Below are 21,634 nucleotides of genomic sequence, written 5' to 3' on the forward strand. Positions count from 1 at the left end.
TATAGAAATTGGAGAAGTAATTAAAAATAAAACCATCTAATGTTGTTGGTCTTTGTCCATGAGTCTAATAAAATACTTCAAAAGCTATTGCTTCCATAAGAAAAGGCCTCGGCCAGGCATGGTGGCTCACACCTGTAATACCAGAACTTTGGGAGGCTGAGGCTGGCAGATCACTTGAGGTCTGGATTTTGAGACCAGCCTCAACCATGTGGTGAAACCCCATCTCTACTAAAAATACAAAAAATTTGCTGGATGTGGTGGCAAGCACCTAATAATCAGCTACTTGGAAGGCTAAGGCAGGGGACTCACTTGAACCCCAGAGGTGCAGTGATCCAAGACACTCCAGCCTGGGCAGCAAAATGAGACTCTGTCTCACAAAAAAACGAAACTAAACAAAACAAAACCAGAAAAGGCCTCTAGTTTATTCCCCAGAGTCCGAATGTTTACCTTCTACATAAGGCAAGTTTACCTCGAGTATTCTGAGTACACCTAGAAACACCCTGAAATAATTAGGATCCTAATAATCATAGATTTTTTATTATACTTTAAGTTCTAAGATACATGTGCAGAATGTGTAGTTTGGTTACATAGGTATACATGTGCCAAGGTGGTTTGCTGCACCCATCAACCCATCATCTATATTAGATATTTCTCCTAATGCTATCTCTCCCATGCCCCCAATGCCCCAACAGGCCCTGGTATGTGATGTTCCCCTCCCTATGTCCATTTGTTCTCATTGTTCAACTCACACTTACGAGTGAGAACATGTGGTATTTGGCTTTCTGTTCCTGCGTTAGTTTGCTGAGAATGTTGGTTTCCAGCTTCATCCATATCCCTGCAAATGACATGAACTCATTCTTTTTACGGCTGCATAGTATTCCATGGTGTATATGTACCACATTTCTTTATCCAGTCTATCATTGATGGGCATTTGGGTTGGTTCCAGGTCTTCCCTATTGTGAACAGTGCCACAGTAAACATACATGTGCATGGGTCTTTATAGTAGAATGATTTATAATCCTTTGGGTATATACCTGGTAGTGGGATTGTTGGGTCAAATGGTATTTCGGGTTCTAAATCCTTGAGGAATCACCACACTGTCTTCCACAATGATTGACCTAATTTACACTCCCACCAACAGTGTAAAAGAGTTGCTATTTCTCAACATCCTCTCCAGCATCAATTGTTTTCTGACTTTTTAATGACTGCCATTCTAACTGGCATGAGATGATATCTCATTATTTTGAGGATAGTAAATGTCATGAATAGCAGATTTATCATGTTGCTTTCCTAGGTGAAGACCCTGAAACAAGAAGAATGAGAACAGTTAAAAACATAGCAGATTTGAGGCAGAATTTAGAAGAGACTATGTCCAGTCTTCGTGGGACTCAGATAAGCCACAGGTTTTTTTTCAATTCCATATATCTTTGAGTCAATAAAGAAAAAATAATTACAAAGAAACATTTAACTTTTCTTACAATGACAGAGATGGGATTTCAGTTTCCCCTTACTATTTTCTCTCTCTTTTTTATATAAAAGTTGGTAATTATCCTTAAACTGAAAATTCACAGCATATACGTATTTAGCTCTTATCTCTAGCTCTATCTACTATCTATGTCTTTTTCAATATAATCTCCAGTTCAATAGAATTACTTACTACAACTACCACTGTCACTGTTAAGTGGGTTTTTAATGCCTGCCCGAGAAAATAGTGGCACAAATTGCACTTGAAATGCATCTGGGCAAGGTAGTAGGGGCACATTCAAACATAATTGCAGTTAACTTTCAGAATAGGTCTTGGAAGGTTACACTGTGTAAAGGATTTGTTGAAAATGTAAGACAATATGTCATTTTACCCAAGATGTACTGATGGCCTTTCTTTTGAAAACAAACAAACAAAGAGCTGTAAATGAATGCTCTTTCCACATTTTGACCTCCACACAGGTGATTAGAATCTCAAAATGAACATATAATTTAGCTTTCAGGAAGATAACATGTTTCTAAAAGACAATCCTCAACTCTTGCCTTTTCTATCTTCATGCATTCTAGGTTATGGTCCTAAGTGAACCAGAGTATAGTTATTTATCCATTTTATTTGGCAGCACCCTGGAGACAACATTCGATAGCACTGTGACAACAGAAGTGAATGGAAGGACCATACCCAACTTGACAAGTCGACCCACTCCCATGACCTGGAGGTTGGGTCAGGCATGTCCACGACTTCAGGCGGGAGATGCTCCCTCCCTGGGAGGTGGCTATCCTCGCAGTGGTACCAGTAGATTCATCCACACAGACCCCTCGAGATTCATGTATACCACGCCTCTCCGTCGAGCTGCTGTTTCTCGGCTGGGAAACATGTCACAGATGGACATGAGTGAGAAAGCAAGCAGCGACCTGGACATGTCTTCTGAAGTCGATGTGGGTGGATATATGAGTGATGGTGATATCCTTGGGAAAACTCTCAGGGCTGATGACATCAACAGTGGGTAAGTAGCCCTGTTCTCCATCAGCATTGTGTGGAGAGGGAAGGCTGTCTACTAGCATGCATTCACTATAAATAAATGTGTAAGTTTGCTCAGAAAGTCAGGAGAAAATATGAGATATCCAAGGTTATTCAGGGTGTTGAAGGGCCCTTCCTCTGCTCATTCATGGAGAGTAAAGAATCCAAAATTTCTATAAATTCAAGCCACTAAGTTTTGATGTTGTTGAGAAAAACACATGTGGTCTGTTTTTCAGAGTGATTTTCACATGCTTCTTAAGTAACAGATTTTGTAGTCAAGGACGTGGGAAGGAGACAGGAGGAGTTTTGCTGATCTGCTTGAATTTTTTTTTTTTTTGTCTTGTCAGAAGCTGCCTGTAACTGCTTTAAGGAAAAAATATTTTCTTGCTGTGTTCAATTATGCACCCCTAGTTTAACATGAAAGAAAAATCACTTTGGAGTTGAAAGTTTCAGTCTATTTTCTTTTGGTGGTATAAGATTTTAATAAATCTCAGACCTTGTTTTTCTTCTGTGTCCTATTACATTCTAAAACATATTGTAGTTGTAAAACTCTTAGAGTATATTAGCAATTTGGGATATTTGGCTTAATGAGAGAATAGGCCCAAAGGGAGGCACTAGGATATTGTATTAATTGCCATTTTGAGCATTTCACGTTATGTACTATGCTCTTGTTAAGTGCTTTGAAGATAATTGTTTTATTTTGCCTTCCTACCACCAGCAATGCTTATAAGGTGGATGTTTTTATACATGTTCCATGGATAAGGAAACTGAGTCTCATTGGCCCCAGCCAGGGCCTAACACTGAGGAAATGCCAGACCTGCATTAGAACTCAGCTATGTCTGACTTCAAAACATAGGCTCAGTAATATATGGAAAAGCTTCCCAGTTAACTTTGTCTATAAACTTTATGTGAATCTGGACTTTGACGTACTCTTTATATGAATCTGCATTTTATGCATCTGACAGGACCCATATAGGAGATCATTCTTGTATATAAGTGACCCTTCCTGATTTCATTCATGAATAGCTTATGTTTGAATGGTGACGCCACCTAAAAAAGAGCACAAAATAGCTTTTGATTAGATTCACAGCTTTGCTTTGATATCCTGATACCTACCGGTCCATTCCTGGTATCCAACCTACCTGAGTTTCTAAAAATGTAGAATTATAGAGACCAATTATGATAAATTGGGATAGGTTGTTTTTCAGTTGCCCCTGGATTCAGAGCGCCTCATTTGAATCTCTTCCATTTGCTATGTGTGGACCCCTTGGGGACCTAACATATCCAAATTATTTTTTGTCATCTAGAATAAGGATAAAATTGTACCATCTTCATGAAGTTGTTAGGAATGAAGAAAATTATCCACAAATTTTAGTTTGCATAAAGCTTGGCATGATACGAGCACTCAATAAATTGATCATCCTCCTCTTTATCATGACTATTATTAATATTGCATTTATTGTCATTAATAACAATATCAATGTTTGGTTGTTGTTAGTTATAATTATCATTTTTGTATATATTTAACATAGCCTAGGAGGCAATGCCCCGTTCAGAGAACATGATGGCAAAGCAGGAGTGTCTAAGGTACACTCTTTTCCTCATCTCTCTCTTCGTTCTTCTCCATTCTTTCCACTCTATCCCCTCCTCTCTTTTCTTTATCAGTCTTCTTAAATGTGGACTCATGTGTGAATTCAATTTTATACTCACTATTCAAATATATTTGGATGGCTAATTACATATATAAATATACACATAAAGATATATATACACAGGCCAGGCGTGGTGGCTCACACCTGTAATCCCAGCACTTTGCCAAGGCAGGCGGATCACCTGAGGTCAGGAGTTTGAGACCAGCCTGAACAACCTGGTGAAACCCCATCTCTACTAAAAAAGTTAGCCAGGTGTGGTGGTGTGTGTCTGTAATCCCAGGTACTTGGGAGGCTGAGGCAGGAGAATCGCTTGAAATGCAGGAGGCAAAAGTTGCAGTGAGCTGAGATTGCACCACTACATCACTCCAGCCTGGGTGACACAGTAAGACTGTGTCTCAAAAAAACAAAGAAACAAACAACAGCAAAAAATGTGTGTGTGTGTGTGTGTTTATACATATATGCAGTCGATATCATTATTCGTGGTAGTTATGTTCTATCAAGTCACCACAAACACTGTGTTAGTGAATACTAAACTATTGCTTCTATGAGAAATATAGGTTTTGGTTCCTATGAGCTTTTAGCCACAATATTTTTGTCAACTGATCAATATATAACTTGCTATATGTGTGTCTCTCTTTAAAGATACCTTATTTAATACGTATTGTCAATTCATTCGCATGGAACTCACAGCCAACAGCACTCTCACTCAGGCCTCAATGAAGCTCGTCTAATGCATATATTCTCTGTGAGACACATTGAAGACTTCTTGCAATTAGGAACCTAAGATGGCACTTCAGCACCAAGTTTGGGGGCCATTTTAAACAGCACAATTCTCAGCATAAAAGCACACACACACAAAATGTGAAAAATGTGACACTAAATAGACCATAGAAGAACCTTTGTTGTGGTATTAGAGCTGATACAAGAAGGCAGGGTATCACTTCATTTAGCCTTAGCTGGAAACCTCTGAGACTCATTTTTTTTCACTGTTCTGTTCATATCCGTGAATGGTGGTGAAAGTGCTATGAGTTTAGATTTTGCAGCTACATATAAATTTTAGCAAGTAGGCAAATTCATGAATATAAAATTTGTGAATAATGATGATTGACTATATATACTTACACTCATGTAGAATGTTTATCTTGAGAGTGACAGCATATCTTGGGAGCAGTTTGAATAAGAAATCAAGGGACATCTACAAAGCAATATGTTGGGAATTTCAAAAGGAAGGGGATAAAAATTGAGCTAAGAGCTCAGAATGAGGGGAAAGGACTAAACTCTCGCATGAAATAGAAGAGAATAAGAAAAATGTTTTAGTTTTATTCTTGATTTAAAAGCTATAGACAAAGGAAATATGTTTAAATATGCATATATATGCACATACATATATATAAATTAGAAATGTAGAAGGTATAAATTATTCAGTTAGCTGGCATAAAGTGTGATTTTCAGAATCAGAGGAACACTGGATTAAATGATACTGATGACCTTTCTCTTAACTGAGAGTCATGGAATGTGAGTATTTAAAGATAATATTTGAGAGATAGACACTATTTTGACAGACCTTAACATCATTATGCTGAGAAGTTTACACTATAAACTACGTAAAATCCTATCTCTTAGAGGTTATAAAATAGTCATAGAACATAGCATGAGGATGATGGTGGCTTTTGAAAGGCCGCTTTATGGGAAATATACAAAATGCATTCGGGGAAAAACCCTGGGGTTCGATTTCAGGAACTACTGCAGGAGCTCAGACTCAGGCTCATCAAAGCAGAAATCTGGTAGTGGCATTTGTAGGGATAAAGTGAAGAAAATAATGGATGGGGGGAGCACTGCAAAGGAAAAGTTCATAGAACCAGAGATGGACTACCCATGAGGGCATAAGGGAGACAAAGAATGTAGATAACTACATTGTAGGCACAGGAGATGAAAAATTATACCATTAGAGAAAACCTGCAGAGAGAGTGTGGATTCTTAATGAGAAAGCAGAGAGAGGAGATGATGAATGTAGAGTTAGAGATGTAGAGTTGGACATGGTGGGATATGAAGATTGTTTGGCCAGGATAGAAATCTGTTGTATCTCATCTCAATAAAAGAGAGTGGGAATTGTGGGAGGCATTAGGACTCCTGGGAAAATAATATGGAAAGAAGAGGGATCATAAGCTGAGTTATATATGTGTGTATATATATATGTATATGTCTGTTAAAATATTTATTGAGTTCACCCTGTGTGTCAAGCAACATTCCAGACACTGTGCATTCATTAGTGAATAATACGGACACAGTACCTGCCCATGTGTGATTCACATGATGGTGTTTTCATAGTTTTGTAGCTGTCCAGTTATTCAATAAATTAATTATAATATTCACACATACGCATGCATATACCTCCACAGAAATATTCTTAGATAAGCAGTTGTTTTAAATGTTTTTTAACAACTGAGTTGTGCACATAATAATAGATGTTACAGGCATACTGTACTCAAGAGCATTTTGTATTTTCCAAGATGCTAGTGTTGTAACTGAGCAAGTTATAGAGAAAGTGCCACACTCTGAGATGAATCAGGAGTCCTTTATTGCCAGCAACTGAGAGACGGCTAATGCTCAAAATTCTCTCGGCCTTGAGGAAGGGGCTTGATTCCTTTTTATACCTTGCTTAAGATAGGGGAAGGGGAGTCCAGCTGAAGTGGAATTTTTACAGAAGCAGAACAAGCAGATTAAGGGAAGTGGCTGCGGGCCAGGGTATTTCCATACAATCACCGAAAAGGGGGGTTGTCACAATAGTAGGAGGGTTTACCGAACAGGATGCTGTTACATCGGTTACAGGTACTGAGAACAGCATGACCCAAACCTCAAGGGTTCAAGGCTCTGAGTACAGCGTGACCCAGTAATGCACCTGAGGGGGCCGTGGCAGGGAGGGAGAAGGTAAGATGGAGCTTATCGGGCTCAGAGCTAAGATGCAATCAGTTAGGCTAGCACAAGTTAGTCTAGCACACTAGCTATATTAGTTAACATTAATTTCTAAAACAGAAATCTCAAAATCTCAGTAACCTAACACAAAGAAGCCAATTTATTCTTCACATAAAACCCTCACTGGTGTTTCTGATCTTCACTTGGGGAATGCACCCCATGTAGTCTCTCAGAGAATAAAGATGGATGGTAATTCTGTTGTTACCCAATCAGATTTCCAGTGTTACCATGGGCATTGATATTCAACAGGCAAATGGCAAAAGAGAAGAAGAACTAGGGTGTGAGACTGTTTTGTATGGATCGGGCCTGGAATTCATGCATTCCTACATTCCTTTGTCTAAAACAGCCGCATGACCCCAATATGACTGTAAAAGTGCCTAGGTTATATGGTTCAACTGTGTGCCCGGGAGAAGAGGGAAATTGGTTTGATTACATCTGGCTAGTATCTGCTGCACTCACTAATTAAAATAATGCTGTTATATCCTTTGTCCTTATTTGTTTCTGCTTCGTTTCAAACCTGATTGAGATTTCTTGTTTCCTCTATTTTTGTTCCCTAACATCTTTCAAAGAAGTATTGGATAGCCTCACAAATGAGTCCCCTTAAATATGCATTGATGGTCCATATGTCTTATGTTGACCAAGTAAAAATACCCAAAATCTTACGTGAAAACTTCCCCTAGTGTTGTTTACCTGATTACTCACATGCATTTGTTTTTTGTAATGGTAGAGTACAGGACACTGAAATTTGTCATGACTCAGTTCTCTTACCTGTGTGGAAGATGGTAATACCGGTCAGCAGGTGATGGGCTGATCTTAACTCAAGGGTGATTGTGTGAGGATACCCAGGATGTGCTGGACTTACTATTTGATCATCAGCCTGTGCAGTGTGTCCTTGTCAGCTTAGGTAGGAGGCAGTCCCAATATCCCCAATATCTCAGCTTAGAATTAAAACATGGGAAGACAAGAGGGCTGGAGATATCCCAGGAAAAGTTTAATTTGATGGTGTTTTCTTTAATTAAGAAAAGGGGGCTTAGAAGTATTTATGCTGACCGGGTGTGGCAACTCATGCCTCTAATCCCAGCACTTTGGGAGGCTTAAGCAGGTGGATCACCTAAGGTCAGGAATTCGAGACCAGCATGGCCAACGTGGCAAAATCCCATCTCTAATAAAAATACAAAAATTGATTGGAAGTGGTGGTTCATGCCAGTATTCCAGCTACTTGGGAAGCTGAGGCAGGAGAATCGCTTGAACCTGGGAAGCAAATGTTGCAGTGAGCTGAGATCTTGCTACTGCACTCAGCATGGGTAACAGAGTGAGACTCCATCTCAATAAAAAAAGAAGTGTTTATGTTACAACTGATGAAAAAGTTGAATTGTAAAGTTAACTTTCTTTTCAAAATGTTTAAAAATATGTTTTACAGATTAAAGGAACAGAAGGCTCAATAATGTAGTAATGAATTTAGGATTTTCTCAAGTAACCACATAGAATGCCATGCAGTCATTTAAATGGGAATAAAGTTTCATTTTTTCCATGTACTCTAGGTATAACTCAGAAAGTTAGTTAATCAGCATTCTAAGAATTCACAATTTCTTGAAGCATGCAAAGGCTTATCTCTTCCTCCTCCTTTTTAAAATTACTTTAAACCCTGGGGGATATGAATCTGTCAGTAATTAGGAATTAGTCAGAAAAAGGCCTCTTATTCATAATGAACCTCTATGAAAAGTCTCTATGAAGTAAAAAAAAAATTCTGGAAAATTGGGATAAAAGTTACATATTTTAATTGGGTGGAAATTGAAGTTTTCTTCAGGTGTCACAGTAATAAATAGTCGGGCCAAGAATATCACCTAAATTTATACTTTAAGTTACGTGACCAAACACAAACTAATTTCTGTTGAGTAAAATTAAAAATAAGGCAAAGGGGTAAGGGTAGATATACGGTAATCCTGCTTCTGCCTTGATTCTCCCTCAATTCTCCTTTAGTAAACTTTGTGATGACTGAAGTATGCCTAGCTGTGTGTGAAAGATCAGGGTTACTCGAGCTGTGTTAAAAAGATCCATCTTTAGCACCAGACATTCCTAATCTTAATGCTCCCTCTAATTTTGTATTCAAGATATGAGGTACTTCAGTGACTATAGAAATGCTAATGCATAAAATAGCTAGTATTTTTAAAGATATCATTTATATAGCACTTACAATGTGCTAGACAATGCTCTGTGCATGTTATATGTATATTAACTCATTGATAGCTCACCATCACTGCAAGAAGTGAGCATATCATTACTGTCTCCATTTTACAGATGAAGCACTTTAAACATACCTTGTTTAAGTGACTTACCTGAGCCCACACAGCTTTTAAGTAGCAGCACTGTAGCTGAACCTAAGCAGTCTGGCTCCAGTCTACATTCGACCACTCAACCATCCTTACACACTGACCTTAGGAAACTATCTGCATGTCACATGTAAGGGCTTCTCCAAGGTGCCTGATTTTTTTCCAAACAATCATTTAAAAAGGTTCATAGCAATCATTCCTTAACATCATGCTTTTTTTTTTTTTTTTTTTGCCAGCACATTTAATCTAAGGGGCATTTTTTAATGTTATCTGTGCCACTCTAAAGGAAGATACTGAACTGGAGTTCCTTTAAGGGAGTGGTGAGGATCACTTTAGATTCTCTGTGTGTGTATATAATTACAAAATAGCTAATTGTGACAGACAGCAGCTGATATGAGATGTTAAATATAATAATGAAGATGGCTGTATTAGTGTGTTAAATATATATATATATATATATATATATATATATATATATATGGAAAGATGGCTGTATTAGTGTGTTCTCACCCTGCTAATAAAGACATACTTGAGGCTGGGTAATTTATAAAGGAAAGAGCTTTAATTGACTCACAGTTCCACATGGCTAGGGAAGCCTCACAATCATAGTGGAAGAGCAAGGGATGTCTTACATGGCACATGGCAGGCAAAAGAGCTTGTGCAAGGGAGCTCCTGTTTATAAAACCATCAGATCTTGTGAGGCTTATTCATCACCACGAGAACAGTATGGGGAAAACTGCCCCCATTATTCAGTTATCTCTACCTGGTTCCACCCTTGACACATGGGGATTATTACAATTCAGGGTGAGATTTGGGTGGGGATACAGCTAATTGCAACAGTGTTGTGACAGCAGCTGATATGAGATATTAAATATAAAACTGTAGAACTCTAGGAAGATGGCAGATATAGTGGAAGCATAGGTTTTGATCCATTACTCCTATGAACTCTTTAAAACAGTATTTTAAAAATGAAATTTTCTTTTTCTTAATTTGCTAAGAGTTATATTATCTGCAAGTCTATTAATAATATTGATAACAAAAGAGAAAAACGGGTTCTATGATAGGCTAGTTACTTGTTGCAGTCAAGAATATTGATTTCCTAATAAACTTGAAAAAAATTTTAATTCTTCCTGGTGAGTAGAATGTTTATGCAGAAAAAAATGATAATAGAATATATTTGAGTAATCATTGAAAATTGTGAACACCGTTTGTTTATTAAGTTAAATTGTACAGTTGAGTTTAATTTTCTGTGGATTAATTGGGCATTTCTTTTCAGGTACCTGACAGATGGAGGACTTAACCTGTACACTAGAAGTCTGAACCGAATACCAGACACAGTAACTTCCCGAGATGTCATCCAAAGAGGCGTTCATGATGTGACAGTGGATGCAGACAGGTAATGCCATCAGCACATGATGGGTAGGAGGGCATGAAGCAATTTCATAACTAAGACCATAAGAGAAGACTCATGTTAAACAGTATAAACCAAAGGACTTTTTATTTTGAGAAATAATTATTTAGGGATATTTTAAAAACTAGGATGATTTTCTTTACAAGACCCTTTTAGCTCTGTAATACTGAAAATAAGAGTGTGGTTGGGAGATTTTTTTTTTAATTTCAGATTACATAGTTGCAAATGTTAATATCTATAAAAGCAAAATTATAAACATATAAACATTTTTCTTATTAGAAAGAAACTCTGGTTAATAAATTTCATTCAATTCAGATATCCTCCGATTTACCTGGGTACTAATTTTATAAAGATTAAAACATATTTCAAATCATCTAGTATAATAAGCTTGAGTTTTTTTTTTTTTTTTTTTGAGGAAGTAGTAATAAAAAAAAAACTCTTATTTAGGCTTATTTTTGCTTCTTTGTTGCCTCAAATTTTTTAAAGATTTGTGTGTGTGTGTTTATATGTATGTGTTATGAACTAATTATTTTGCTAGAAAATGCTCTGCTGATTTTGTCAGAATCATCACTGTTTAAGAACATTGCTTTGGTAAGACAATGTTGTAATGTATGTTCCGGACCTGATTTTGCTCCCTCTTCACTCAGAATTTTGATGTTGTTGAGCAGGAAGGGATTGCATATTTCCAGAATTTTTATATCTAAATACCTAGAGTAGTTATTTAATTCAGCATTTATGAGAAAGGCAAAAGGTTAAGATGCAATATACTCACATTCTGAAATAGGAACTGTGTACAATTCATTGTGTATTTTTGTACAGCCAACAACAAAGGCTTGACACCCAGTAAATTCTAATATTAGTCTTCGGTTTCTCCTTATCTACAGGCTGTTGATATCCTAATTCTTAATGGTTAGAACAGTCTCAGCTCCCAACCTGTATGTATCCTTCTTTCCTAGCCTGTATACTCATGTGTGTGTATGTGAAGCATCTTCCCCCATAATGTAAGTCCATGAGTGCAGAATTTTTGTCATATTCTTTACGTGTTGAGTTTTAACAAATGTTTGTGGAGTGAATGAACAAATTAATGAATATAGGCATGAACAAATTAATGAATAATTTTATGAACAATTAATGAACAAATTAATGAATAATTAGGCTATATAGTCACACAGGCTGGCAATCACATCTAATTAACTAGAGAGGCAAATGAGGCCCAGAAAGAATCAAGGACTACAAGGATATTATGAAAGAGAAAAATGAGTTATGTGAAAAATAGGAAACAGTGATAAGAGGGAAAGAATCCCAAAATGTGGGCCACATTTTGAAACTAATGACCTATTATTCTGTTATTGTTAGCTGAAAGTGGAAAACATTATGGGAGGGAAGATCTGCTAGTGTTTGGTAAAGGAGGTTGTGATGGCAGAACCAAAAAATGAACACAAGGTAACTTCCGTTTGCAGACAGTGCAATAAACAACTCTCCTTGCTCCATCAGGGGCCCCAGATTGGGCTCTGGCTGAGGAACTCAGAACAACATAAAGACCTAGATATGTATCTAATAAACTCAGACCTGTGAAAACAGTGCCTCTTAAAATATGGTACGTGAACCAGCAGCAGCAGAAGGAGCAGCCGCAGCAGCAGCCATTGAAACTTGATAGAGAGACAGATTCTCAGCTTCATCCAGGTCTTACTGAATTAGAATATATGAAAGTAAAGCCTGGCAATCTGAGTTTTAACCAGCCCTCCAGTTGATTCTTACGTACATTAAAGTTCAAGCATCACTATATTATTAAATTGAACAAATAGATGCCAGGCCTACAAACAAGTGAACAGCTAGCATAAATATTTAAACATTAAAAATGACATTTGAAAGTTCTTATTTACTTTATTACCTGTGTTCTCTCAAGAGAATGAGAATATTGAAATATTAGAATACACCGATGGCACTAATTTTTTGAGGATTATATAAATGGTTTTTTAAAGAATTATACAATTTTAGAAATATGAAAACCACTTGAGCTTCTTGTATAAATTAAACTGCAATAAGGTCATAGTATAAATCCTCCTATTAGCAGAGAAAGAAGGTTTTTTTTTTTTTTTAATTACAGATAAGTCTGAATGTCTTTTAAAAATCTTATATTCAGGAAGTGATTTGGGATATATGTCGTTTTAAAATGCATGGCCTTAAATATTGTAGTTATGTGACTCTTTCAGTTAATTTAAAATACCTCCTTCTATGGAATATTATTTCACAAAATTTTCTAAAATTTATTACCATTTCAAGTAGAATAGCAAGAACAGATATAAGGTATTACCTTTTTGTTCATGTTTACTCAAGAAAAAGAAAAATACTTTTTCTTTCTGAGATCATATAAAAATATGTTTTCTGTCTATTTGCCTTAACCTTTTAATCCCAGCACCTTCAATTTGACTTAGTGGGAATTAGAAGACAATTGCAGAAAATGTCAATTGGGGAAATTTTATTCTACTAAAAACTATATCCATACTACATAGCAAATCACATTTTAAAGGCCAAAAAGTCTTTCATAGCATTTCTTTCTGATCATTTTCAAAACATATCTTCTCTCTGCTCCTGCAGCATGTTGATTTTTCTGTTATGCAGCTGCATAATTACATGTTTACATGTCTATTTCACTCATAGAACATGAAACACTTAAATGTAGAATAATATCTAATTCATCTTTTTATCACTAGTAGCTAGGATACTGTAGGAACTCAGTAAGAATGTTAGATAAATTGTGGAAATAACCATATCATAACCTATAGAAATGTGAGTTTAAAAAGAAAACAATTATGCATATCAAAAAAATTTTATACCATTTTTTGAAAGACCTTTCAGATGTCATATAGTTTGGACTTTTCTAGTGTTTCTTATACCATGAGACAATAGTAGAAACTCTAAGTCAAAAATCAGCTTTCTGGGATTATATACATTTGATAAAAACTGAATATCATATCTGTTCTTAGAGAGCCATGATGGATATTAACATATCAAAGGTACAGAGAAGTCCTGAGGTTCAAAGTAAAATCTTCTTAATTTTATTTAATTCAGTGCTCCATGAGTGTTTTTGTCACTGATTCACTTACTTTTTTCTCCTTTGATAACAATTAACTTATTTCCATAGCATTTTAAGAAATACTGATTTAGTTGAATGCCTTCACTTGGCCAATATAATAACAGAAACTCAGAAAAACTGATTTACCCAGGATCATGTAGCTCATAGTACGAGGATTCAGGCCTTTTACTTCTTATTCCGTGGTTCCCAGTTACTTTTGTCAAAGGTATTTTAAATAATATGAAACAGTGATTGATTCATTATGTTAAATGGTTAAATGTTAAAGCTTGCAATAGTTCACTAATAAGAAAGCTTAAAAGCCATTTTTCTAAAAGCTGTGTAAGTGCAAAAGCAAAGAAGCATAGCACAATGGCAACAAGTCAGCTAGCTAGGATAGCAATGGACTTGAATTGTTTGTATTGTTACAGCGACGGCTATAGCTTTCCCCTTTGATCGACTTCTGGTTAAAATGTGGTGGACAATAGAGTACAACTGAACTCCTCTTGCCAGTGCATTAAAAATGGCCACAAAAGAAAAAGGAGGATTTTCAGCAGCTATCTGTAGTGTATTTTAAATATTTTATTGATTAAAGATATTGCAGTTCATTTACTTTCCATATCAATCCAACATCAACCCCATTTCTTTATTTACTTGACTAAAAAAAGATTACAGAATGGGTATAATCCTTGTAGATTTGTTGGAGACTCTCCAGCAACTTCACAGATACATTTATAGCAGACAGTTAAATATGTGGGTTTTATACATTGTGTTGGGCTATGTTCAAATAGTACATTTTGGGGGACTGGAGGATGATGGTGTTTTGACCTTTATTAACTCCTATTGTTCTTACTGTAGCTTCTCTGCTAACAATCACAAATATTTGATAAAGAAATATATGATTACTTCCTAAGTGCCTGTTATTGTAATATCACCTTAGGTAAAAATAAAACAAAACCATACAGGTGAAAGTTTCTTTAGTGGCAGAAAATTTAGAAATTCACAGACATATTTATATAAAGTTTCTGAGTTTAATGGTAAGAGAGTAATATTAACAAAGGCAACTCATAATAGATCCCTATACAAAGTGCCTTAGAAGCACCAAAGAGAAACAGTTACTCCTACCTGAGAGTATAAACCAAAGATTTCAAAAAGTGGTAGCACTTAAGCAGGGGCTTAAAAAAAGCATATATCTTTTTGACCTCCAGCCTGGGAGAAATCAGAAGGAATATGGGGAGTGAGAGCATAAAGGCATAGCAGAGTTTGGTGTGAGGAACCTGTAAGGGGATTCTGAAGTGCACTGGGAATGTGGACAAGGAGACAAGGAACAAAGGACCTGGGAACATACTAGGATGTTAGGACTATAGGTGATAAGCAGCTATTTCACTAAGTTCAATGAGTTTTATTTCATTTCGTAGGAAGAGCACATGGTATAAAGATTGTATTTTAAAAGGAACTCTCTCAGAGCAATGTAAGAATATCGAAGAGGGATGAGATAAAGACAGGTAGAGTGCTTAGAAAATGACTAAAATTAACTAGATGAGACCTAACTAAAGAATGGTAGTGGGGAAGGGGCTGGGGACACCACCTATTTCTAGAAGAACTTGAGGTGTATGATACTCCTTGGCTTTCATAGCTAAATACAGACTGGGTGGCTTAAATAATAGACATTTAGTTTTTCACAGTTCTGGAGGCTAGCAGTTGATGATCAAGGTGTCAGCAAATGTGTTTTTTGATGAGAACTTTTCCTGGCTTGCAGAGAGTGGTTTTCATGCTGTGTCCTCACATGGCCTTTCCTCTGTGCTCCTGGAGAAATCTATCTATCATCTGTCTATCTATCTATCTATCTATCTATCTATCTATCTATCTATCATCTATCTATCTAATCTATCTATCTAATCTATCTATCTATAGAGAGGTTTCTGGTGTCTCTTCTCTTAAAAGGGCACCAGTGCTGTTAGATTAGGATTCCACCCTATGAATTAGTTTAACCTGAATTACCTCTGTAAAAATCCTGTTTCAATATACAGTCCCATTGCGGGTTAACCCTTCTTATAAATTTGGGGGTGGAGACACAATTCAATTCATAACCCTGTGCAACTCCCAGGTGATTATATCCTTGGGAATAAAAGGACAGGCGCTATATATGCACTGAGTATGTATAATCTAGAGCTTGTATAAAATTGTATACCAAATTAGCTTGTATACAAGCTCTAGATTATATATATGCATATTTATATTGTAAATCGCTGCCTTTAGAAATGCATAAATGGGAGAAAGAGAGCCAAGGATTGCCCAACCATTTGGTTTTTTTTCAAGTGAAGCCAAGAGTCTGGACTCTTATGGGAAGTTTCCCAATTTTTAAATATTAGAACTCTCCTAACAAGTACATAAGATCAATAAATACAATTAAAGACAGAAAACTTTCTTTAGTGGCAGAAAATTTAGAAATTCACAGACATATTTATATAAAGCAGGAGACAGTGAAGATTGAACTCATGGTCCTGTAACTGTCCTAGTTCCTTGAAGTTTCTCACAGAGATAGAGCTGCTGATGATACCACCTGTGCAGACTGAAAATGCCGCCAGTCATGAGAAGCCTGCCCAGCAGGCGAGTTAACTGTAGCAAAACTATCCGAGCTCTTTTTGGAGATTTTAATGCAAGACAGAATGAATCTAAGGTCAGCTTCCCAGCCATAGCATCACTCAGTGGAGCTGGCCCCCTGCCTGCCTGAGGCCTATTATGGCAGTAATGAATTAAATTTAGTTTAAACCACTCTGTGACTTTGCACTGTGCAAACTAGGAACACATTTGTATCTCAGATGTAGAGTAAGAAAACAAGCCCTGAGAATTAATTATTAGCGTTGAAAATGTGAATAAAGGAAGAACAACCATTGAAGAGACAGAGAAGTCAGCTTTAACACAAAGATCAAGGGACAACTAGGGCTAACTGATATTTTTTGAAACAGAAGAGGAAATAAGCAATAATGTCCAATTCCTTGGGTAAGTGGTTTTTGACAACTGGTTTCTTATGAGTGACTTTATCAAAATTAGTTTCAATGAAATACTGAAGGAGCGTGCTAGGTTATAAAAAGATGAAGAAGTTAGGAGTTTGAAACAATGAAAGGAGACCTTGAGGAAAGTTGCAGTGAAGATAAAAAGAGAGATCAGACAGAATTCAACACAAAGGACAGCATGAAGATTATTGCCGATTTGCTCTGTTTTTTGGGGGTAGGGGAGAAAGGAATTTGATCTGGTACAGAGAGTGAATTCCTAGACAAAATAAGATGATAAGTCTTAAGGAAGATAGAAGAATCTGGAAAAAAATTATAGGTCTGCTATAGACTTAACATTTATCTCTTTTCCAAAATTCATATGTTAAATCCTAGTCCCCCTTGTGATGATATTTGGAGGTAAGGTCTTTAGGAAGTGATTATGTCACAAGAGTGGAGCTCTCATAAATGCTGTTAGTGCCCTTAGAAAAGAAGGCACCGGCCCTGTGGGGAAGATGGCCGACTAGGAACAGCTCAGGATTGCAGCTCCCAGTGAAAGTGCAGAGGGTGAGTGGACGCCGCATTTCCAGATGGATTTTTATTGCCCACAGACCAGGAGATTCCCAGGCAGGGGAGCCCCATGCCAGCGTGGCTGTTTCAGCCCACGCGGCTGCTTTCCGCACCCTGGCACGGCAGTTCTCCATACAAAAGATGCTGATCCGGGTGCCCTCTTAGCTGGCGATTGGAGCCCTGAGACGGCAAAGTCACCCATTCATCTGAAATAGTGAGCGAGGCCAGGAGATTCCTAGGCAAAAAAAATGCGCCAGGAATCTCAGCACCAACGCCACTGTTTCAGCTGGCTCAGTGAGTCGCTGCACGGTAGATAACGGTGCCTTTTCAACAGGTGACTGGAACACCTGGGAGAGGGTCAACTGTTCAACAACAACAACAACAAAAAAAGACTCTGAGTCAGGGAGCCAGGTAATCAGGCTCGGCGGGTCCCAACCCCCACCCCCCAACAACAACAAAAAAAACAGTAATTGAAAACACTCTGGGTTCAGAGTTTCACAGCAAGCACAGCTGAACCTGGGATGGTCCGGCTCTGTGGGGGAGGGGTGTCTGACATTACTGAGACACTCCACCACTACAGAGGCAGTCTGACCACTGCTGAGGCAGCCCGCTGTTGCTGAGGCAACCTACCATTGCCAAGGCAGCCTGCCACTACGGAGAGAGTCCTCCATAACAGAGGCAGGCCACCATTGCCAAGGCAGTTCTAACTACACCCATATAAACAGGACTGCAGGGAAGATCACACGGCAGCGGGGAGGAGCCCACAGCAGCTCAGCAAAGCCTCTGCAAGCAGACAGTGACTAGGCTGCCTCCTCGCTGAGCAGGGCAGCCCTGAAAAAAAAAAAAAAAAAAGGAGCAACACAAAGGAAACTCATAAATAAAGCCCCAACTCCCTGGGACAGAGCACCAGGGGGAAAAAAAAAAAAAAAGGGAATTTATGAGTTCTGCTGCAGCAGACCTAAACGTACCTGCCCAGCAGCTCTGAATGAACAGTGGAGCTCACAGTTCAGGACTTGAGCTCCAATAAAGGATAGTCTGTTTCCACAAGCAGCTCCCTGACTGCCGTATATCCAAAGAGTCATCTCATAAAGGAGAGAACAGACTGACATTTGGCGGGCATCCTTCTGGGACAAAGATAGCAGAAGAGGAAACTGGTAGCAACCCTTACTGTTCTGCAGCTGTTGCAGGTGATCCCCCAGCAAGCAGGGCCTAGAGTGGACCTCAGCAGTCCTACAGAAGAGGGGCCAGACTGTTAGAAGGAAAGCTAAGAAAAAGAAGTAACTTCAGCATCCACAAACTGGAAGTTCACTCAGAGACCAAATCTGAAAGTCAGTAACTACAAAGACAACAGGTGGATAAACCCACAAAGATGGGAAGAAACCAGCGCAAAAAGGATGAAAACACCTGAAACCAGAACACCTCTCCTCCTAAAAGGAATCACAACTCCTCACCAGCAAGGGAGCAAGGCTGGATGGAGAAGGAGTGTGATGAAATGACAGAATCAGACTTCAGAAGGTGGGTAATAAGAAACTACAGTGAGCTAAAAGAACATGTTCTAACCCAATGCAAAGAAACTAAGAACCTTGAAAAAAGATTTGACGAAATGCTAACAAGAATGGACAACATAGAGAGGAATATAGGTGAATTGATGGAGCTGAAAAATACAACACGAGAACTTCGTGAAGCATGCACAAGCTTCAACAGCCGAATTGACGAAACAGAAGAAAGGATATCACAGGTCGAAGATCAACTCAATGAAATAAAATGAGAAGGCAAGAATAGAGAAAAAAGGGTAAAAAGGAATGAACAAAGCCTCCAAGAAATGTGGGACTATGTGAAAAGACCTAATCTACGTCTGATAGGTGTACCTGAATGTGACGAAGAGAATGAATCCAAGCTGGAAAATACTCTTCAGGATACTATGCAGGAAAACTTCCCCAACCTAGCAAGGCAGGCCAATATTGAAGTCCAGGAAATACAGAGAACACCATAAAGATATTCCTCACGAAGAGCAACCCCAAGGCACATAATCGTCAGATTCACCAGGGTTGAAATGAAGGAGAAAATGCTAAGGGCAGCCAGAGAGAAAGGTCAGGTTACCCACAAAGGGAAGCCCATCAGACTCACAGCAGATCTCTCAGCAGAAACCCTACAAGCCAGAAGAGAGTGGGGGCCAATATTCAGCATACTTAAAGAAAAGAACTTTCAACCCAGAATCTCCTATCCAGCTAAACTAAGCTTCATAAGTGAAGGAAAAATAAAATCCTTTGTGAACAAGCAAGTACTCAGAGATTACATCACCACCAGATCTGCTTTACAAGAGCTCCTGAAAGAGGCTCTACACATATAAAGGAACAACCAGCACCAGCCACTCTAAAAACATACCAAATGGTAAACAGCATCAACACAATCAGGAATCCGCATCAACTAATGAACAAAACAGCCAGCTAGCATCAAAATGGCAGTATCAAATTCACACATGACAATATTATCCCTAAATGTAAATGGACTAAACGCCCCCATCAAAAGACACAGACTGGCAAATTGTATAAAAAGCCAAAACCCATCAGTGTGCTGTATCCAGGAAACCCATCTCACATGCAAGGATACACAAAGGCTCAAAATAAAGGGATGGAGGAAGATATACCAAGCAAATGGAGAGCAAAAAAGAGCAGGAGTTGCAACTCTCATCTCTGATAAAATAGACTTTAAAGCAACAAAGATCAAAAGAGACAAAAAAGGACATTACATAATGGTAAAAGGATCAATGCAACAAGAAGAGCTAATGATCCTAAATATATACACACCCAATACAGGAGCACCCAGATACATAAGACAAGTTCTTAATGACTTACAAAGAGACTTAGACTCCCACACAATAATATTGGGAGACATTAACACCCCGTTGTCAATATTAGACAGATCAATCAGACAGAAAATTAACAAGGATATCCAGGACCTGAACTCAGACTTGGAACAAGCAAACCTAATAGACATTTACAGAATTCTCCACCCCAAATCCACAGAATATACATTCTTCTCAGCACCACATCACACCTACTCTAAAATTGACCACATAATTGGGAGTAAATCACTCCTCAGCAAATGCAAAAGAATGGAAATCATAACAAACAGTCTCTCAGACCACAGTCCAATCGAGTTAGAACTCAGAATGCAGAAACTATCTCAGAACTGCACAGCTTCATGGAAACTGAACAACTGGCTCTTGAATGTTGACTGGATAAACTATGAAATGAAGGCAGAAATAAAGATGTTCTTTGAAACCAACGAGAATGAAGACACAACATACCAGAATCTCTGGGACACATTTAAAGCAGTCTCTAGAGGAAAATATATAGCAGTAAGTGCCCACATGAGAAGCAAGGAGAGATCTAAAATTGAAACCCTAGCATCAGAATTGAAAGAGCTAGAGGAGCAAGATCAAAAAAACTCAAAACCTAGCAGAAGACAAGAAATAACTAATACCAGAGCAGAACTGAAGGGGATAGAGACACAAAAAACCCTTCAAAAAATCAATAAATCCGAGAGCTGGTTTTTTGAAAAGATCAACAAAATAGACAGACCACTAGCCAGATTAATAAAAAAGAAAAGAAAGAATAACCAAATTGATGCAATAAAAAACGGTAAAGGGGATATCACCACAGATTCCACAGAAATTCAAACCCATCAGAGATTATTACAAACAACTCTATGCACATAAACTAGTAAACCTGGAAGAAATGGATAAATTCCCAGACACTTGCCCCCTCCCAAGACTAAACCAGGAAGAAGTGGAAACCCTGAATAGACCACTAACAAGGTCTGAAGTTGAGGCAGCAATTAAGAGCCTACCACCCAAAAAAAGCCCAGGTCCAGATGAGTTCACAGCTGAATTCTACCAGACATACAAAGAGGAGCTGGTACCATTCCCTCTGAAACTAATCCAAATAATCCAAAAGGAGGGAATCCTTCCCAAATCATTTTATGAGACAAACATCATCCTGATACCAAAACCGGGCAGAGACTCAACAAGAAAAGAAAACTTCAGGCCAATATCCATGACGAACATAAATGCAAAAATCTTTAATAAAATACTGGCAAGCTGATTGCAACAGCACATCAAAAAGCTTAT

At 37.9% G+C, this 21,634-nt stretch overlaps 1 protein-coding gene across 9 annotated transcripts in view; it reads left to right on the top strand.

Moving 5' to 3' along the window:
• The window catches only part of NAV3 (neuron navigator 3), a 623,567-nt gene that overhangs the window by 454,474 nt on the left and 147,459 nt on the right, over positions 1-21,634 (top strand). For all 9 annotated transcript variants that reach the window (XM_032285065.1, XM_032285057.1, XM_032285074.1 and 6 more), the window contains 3 exons: positions 1,295-1,403; positions 2,103-2,486; positions 10,732-10,851. In XM_032285065.1, coding sequence (XP_032140956.1) covers positions 1,295-1,403; positions 2,103-2,486; positions 10,732-10,851 — 613 coding nt within the window. The remainder of the gene's footprint in view (positions 1-1,294; positions 1,404-2,102; positions 2,487-10,731; positions 10,852-21,634) is intronic.

The sequence above is a fragment of the Sapajus apella genome, unplaced genomic scaffold, assembly GCF_009761245.1.
Source record: "Sapajus apella isolate SASKATOON/1434 unplaced genomic scaffold, GSC_monkey_1.0 scaffold2, whole genome shotgun sequence".
NCBI classification, from domain to species: Eukaryota; Metazoa; Chordata; class Mammalia; order Primates; family Cebidae; genus Sapajus; species Sapajus apella.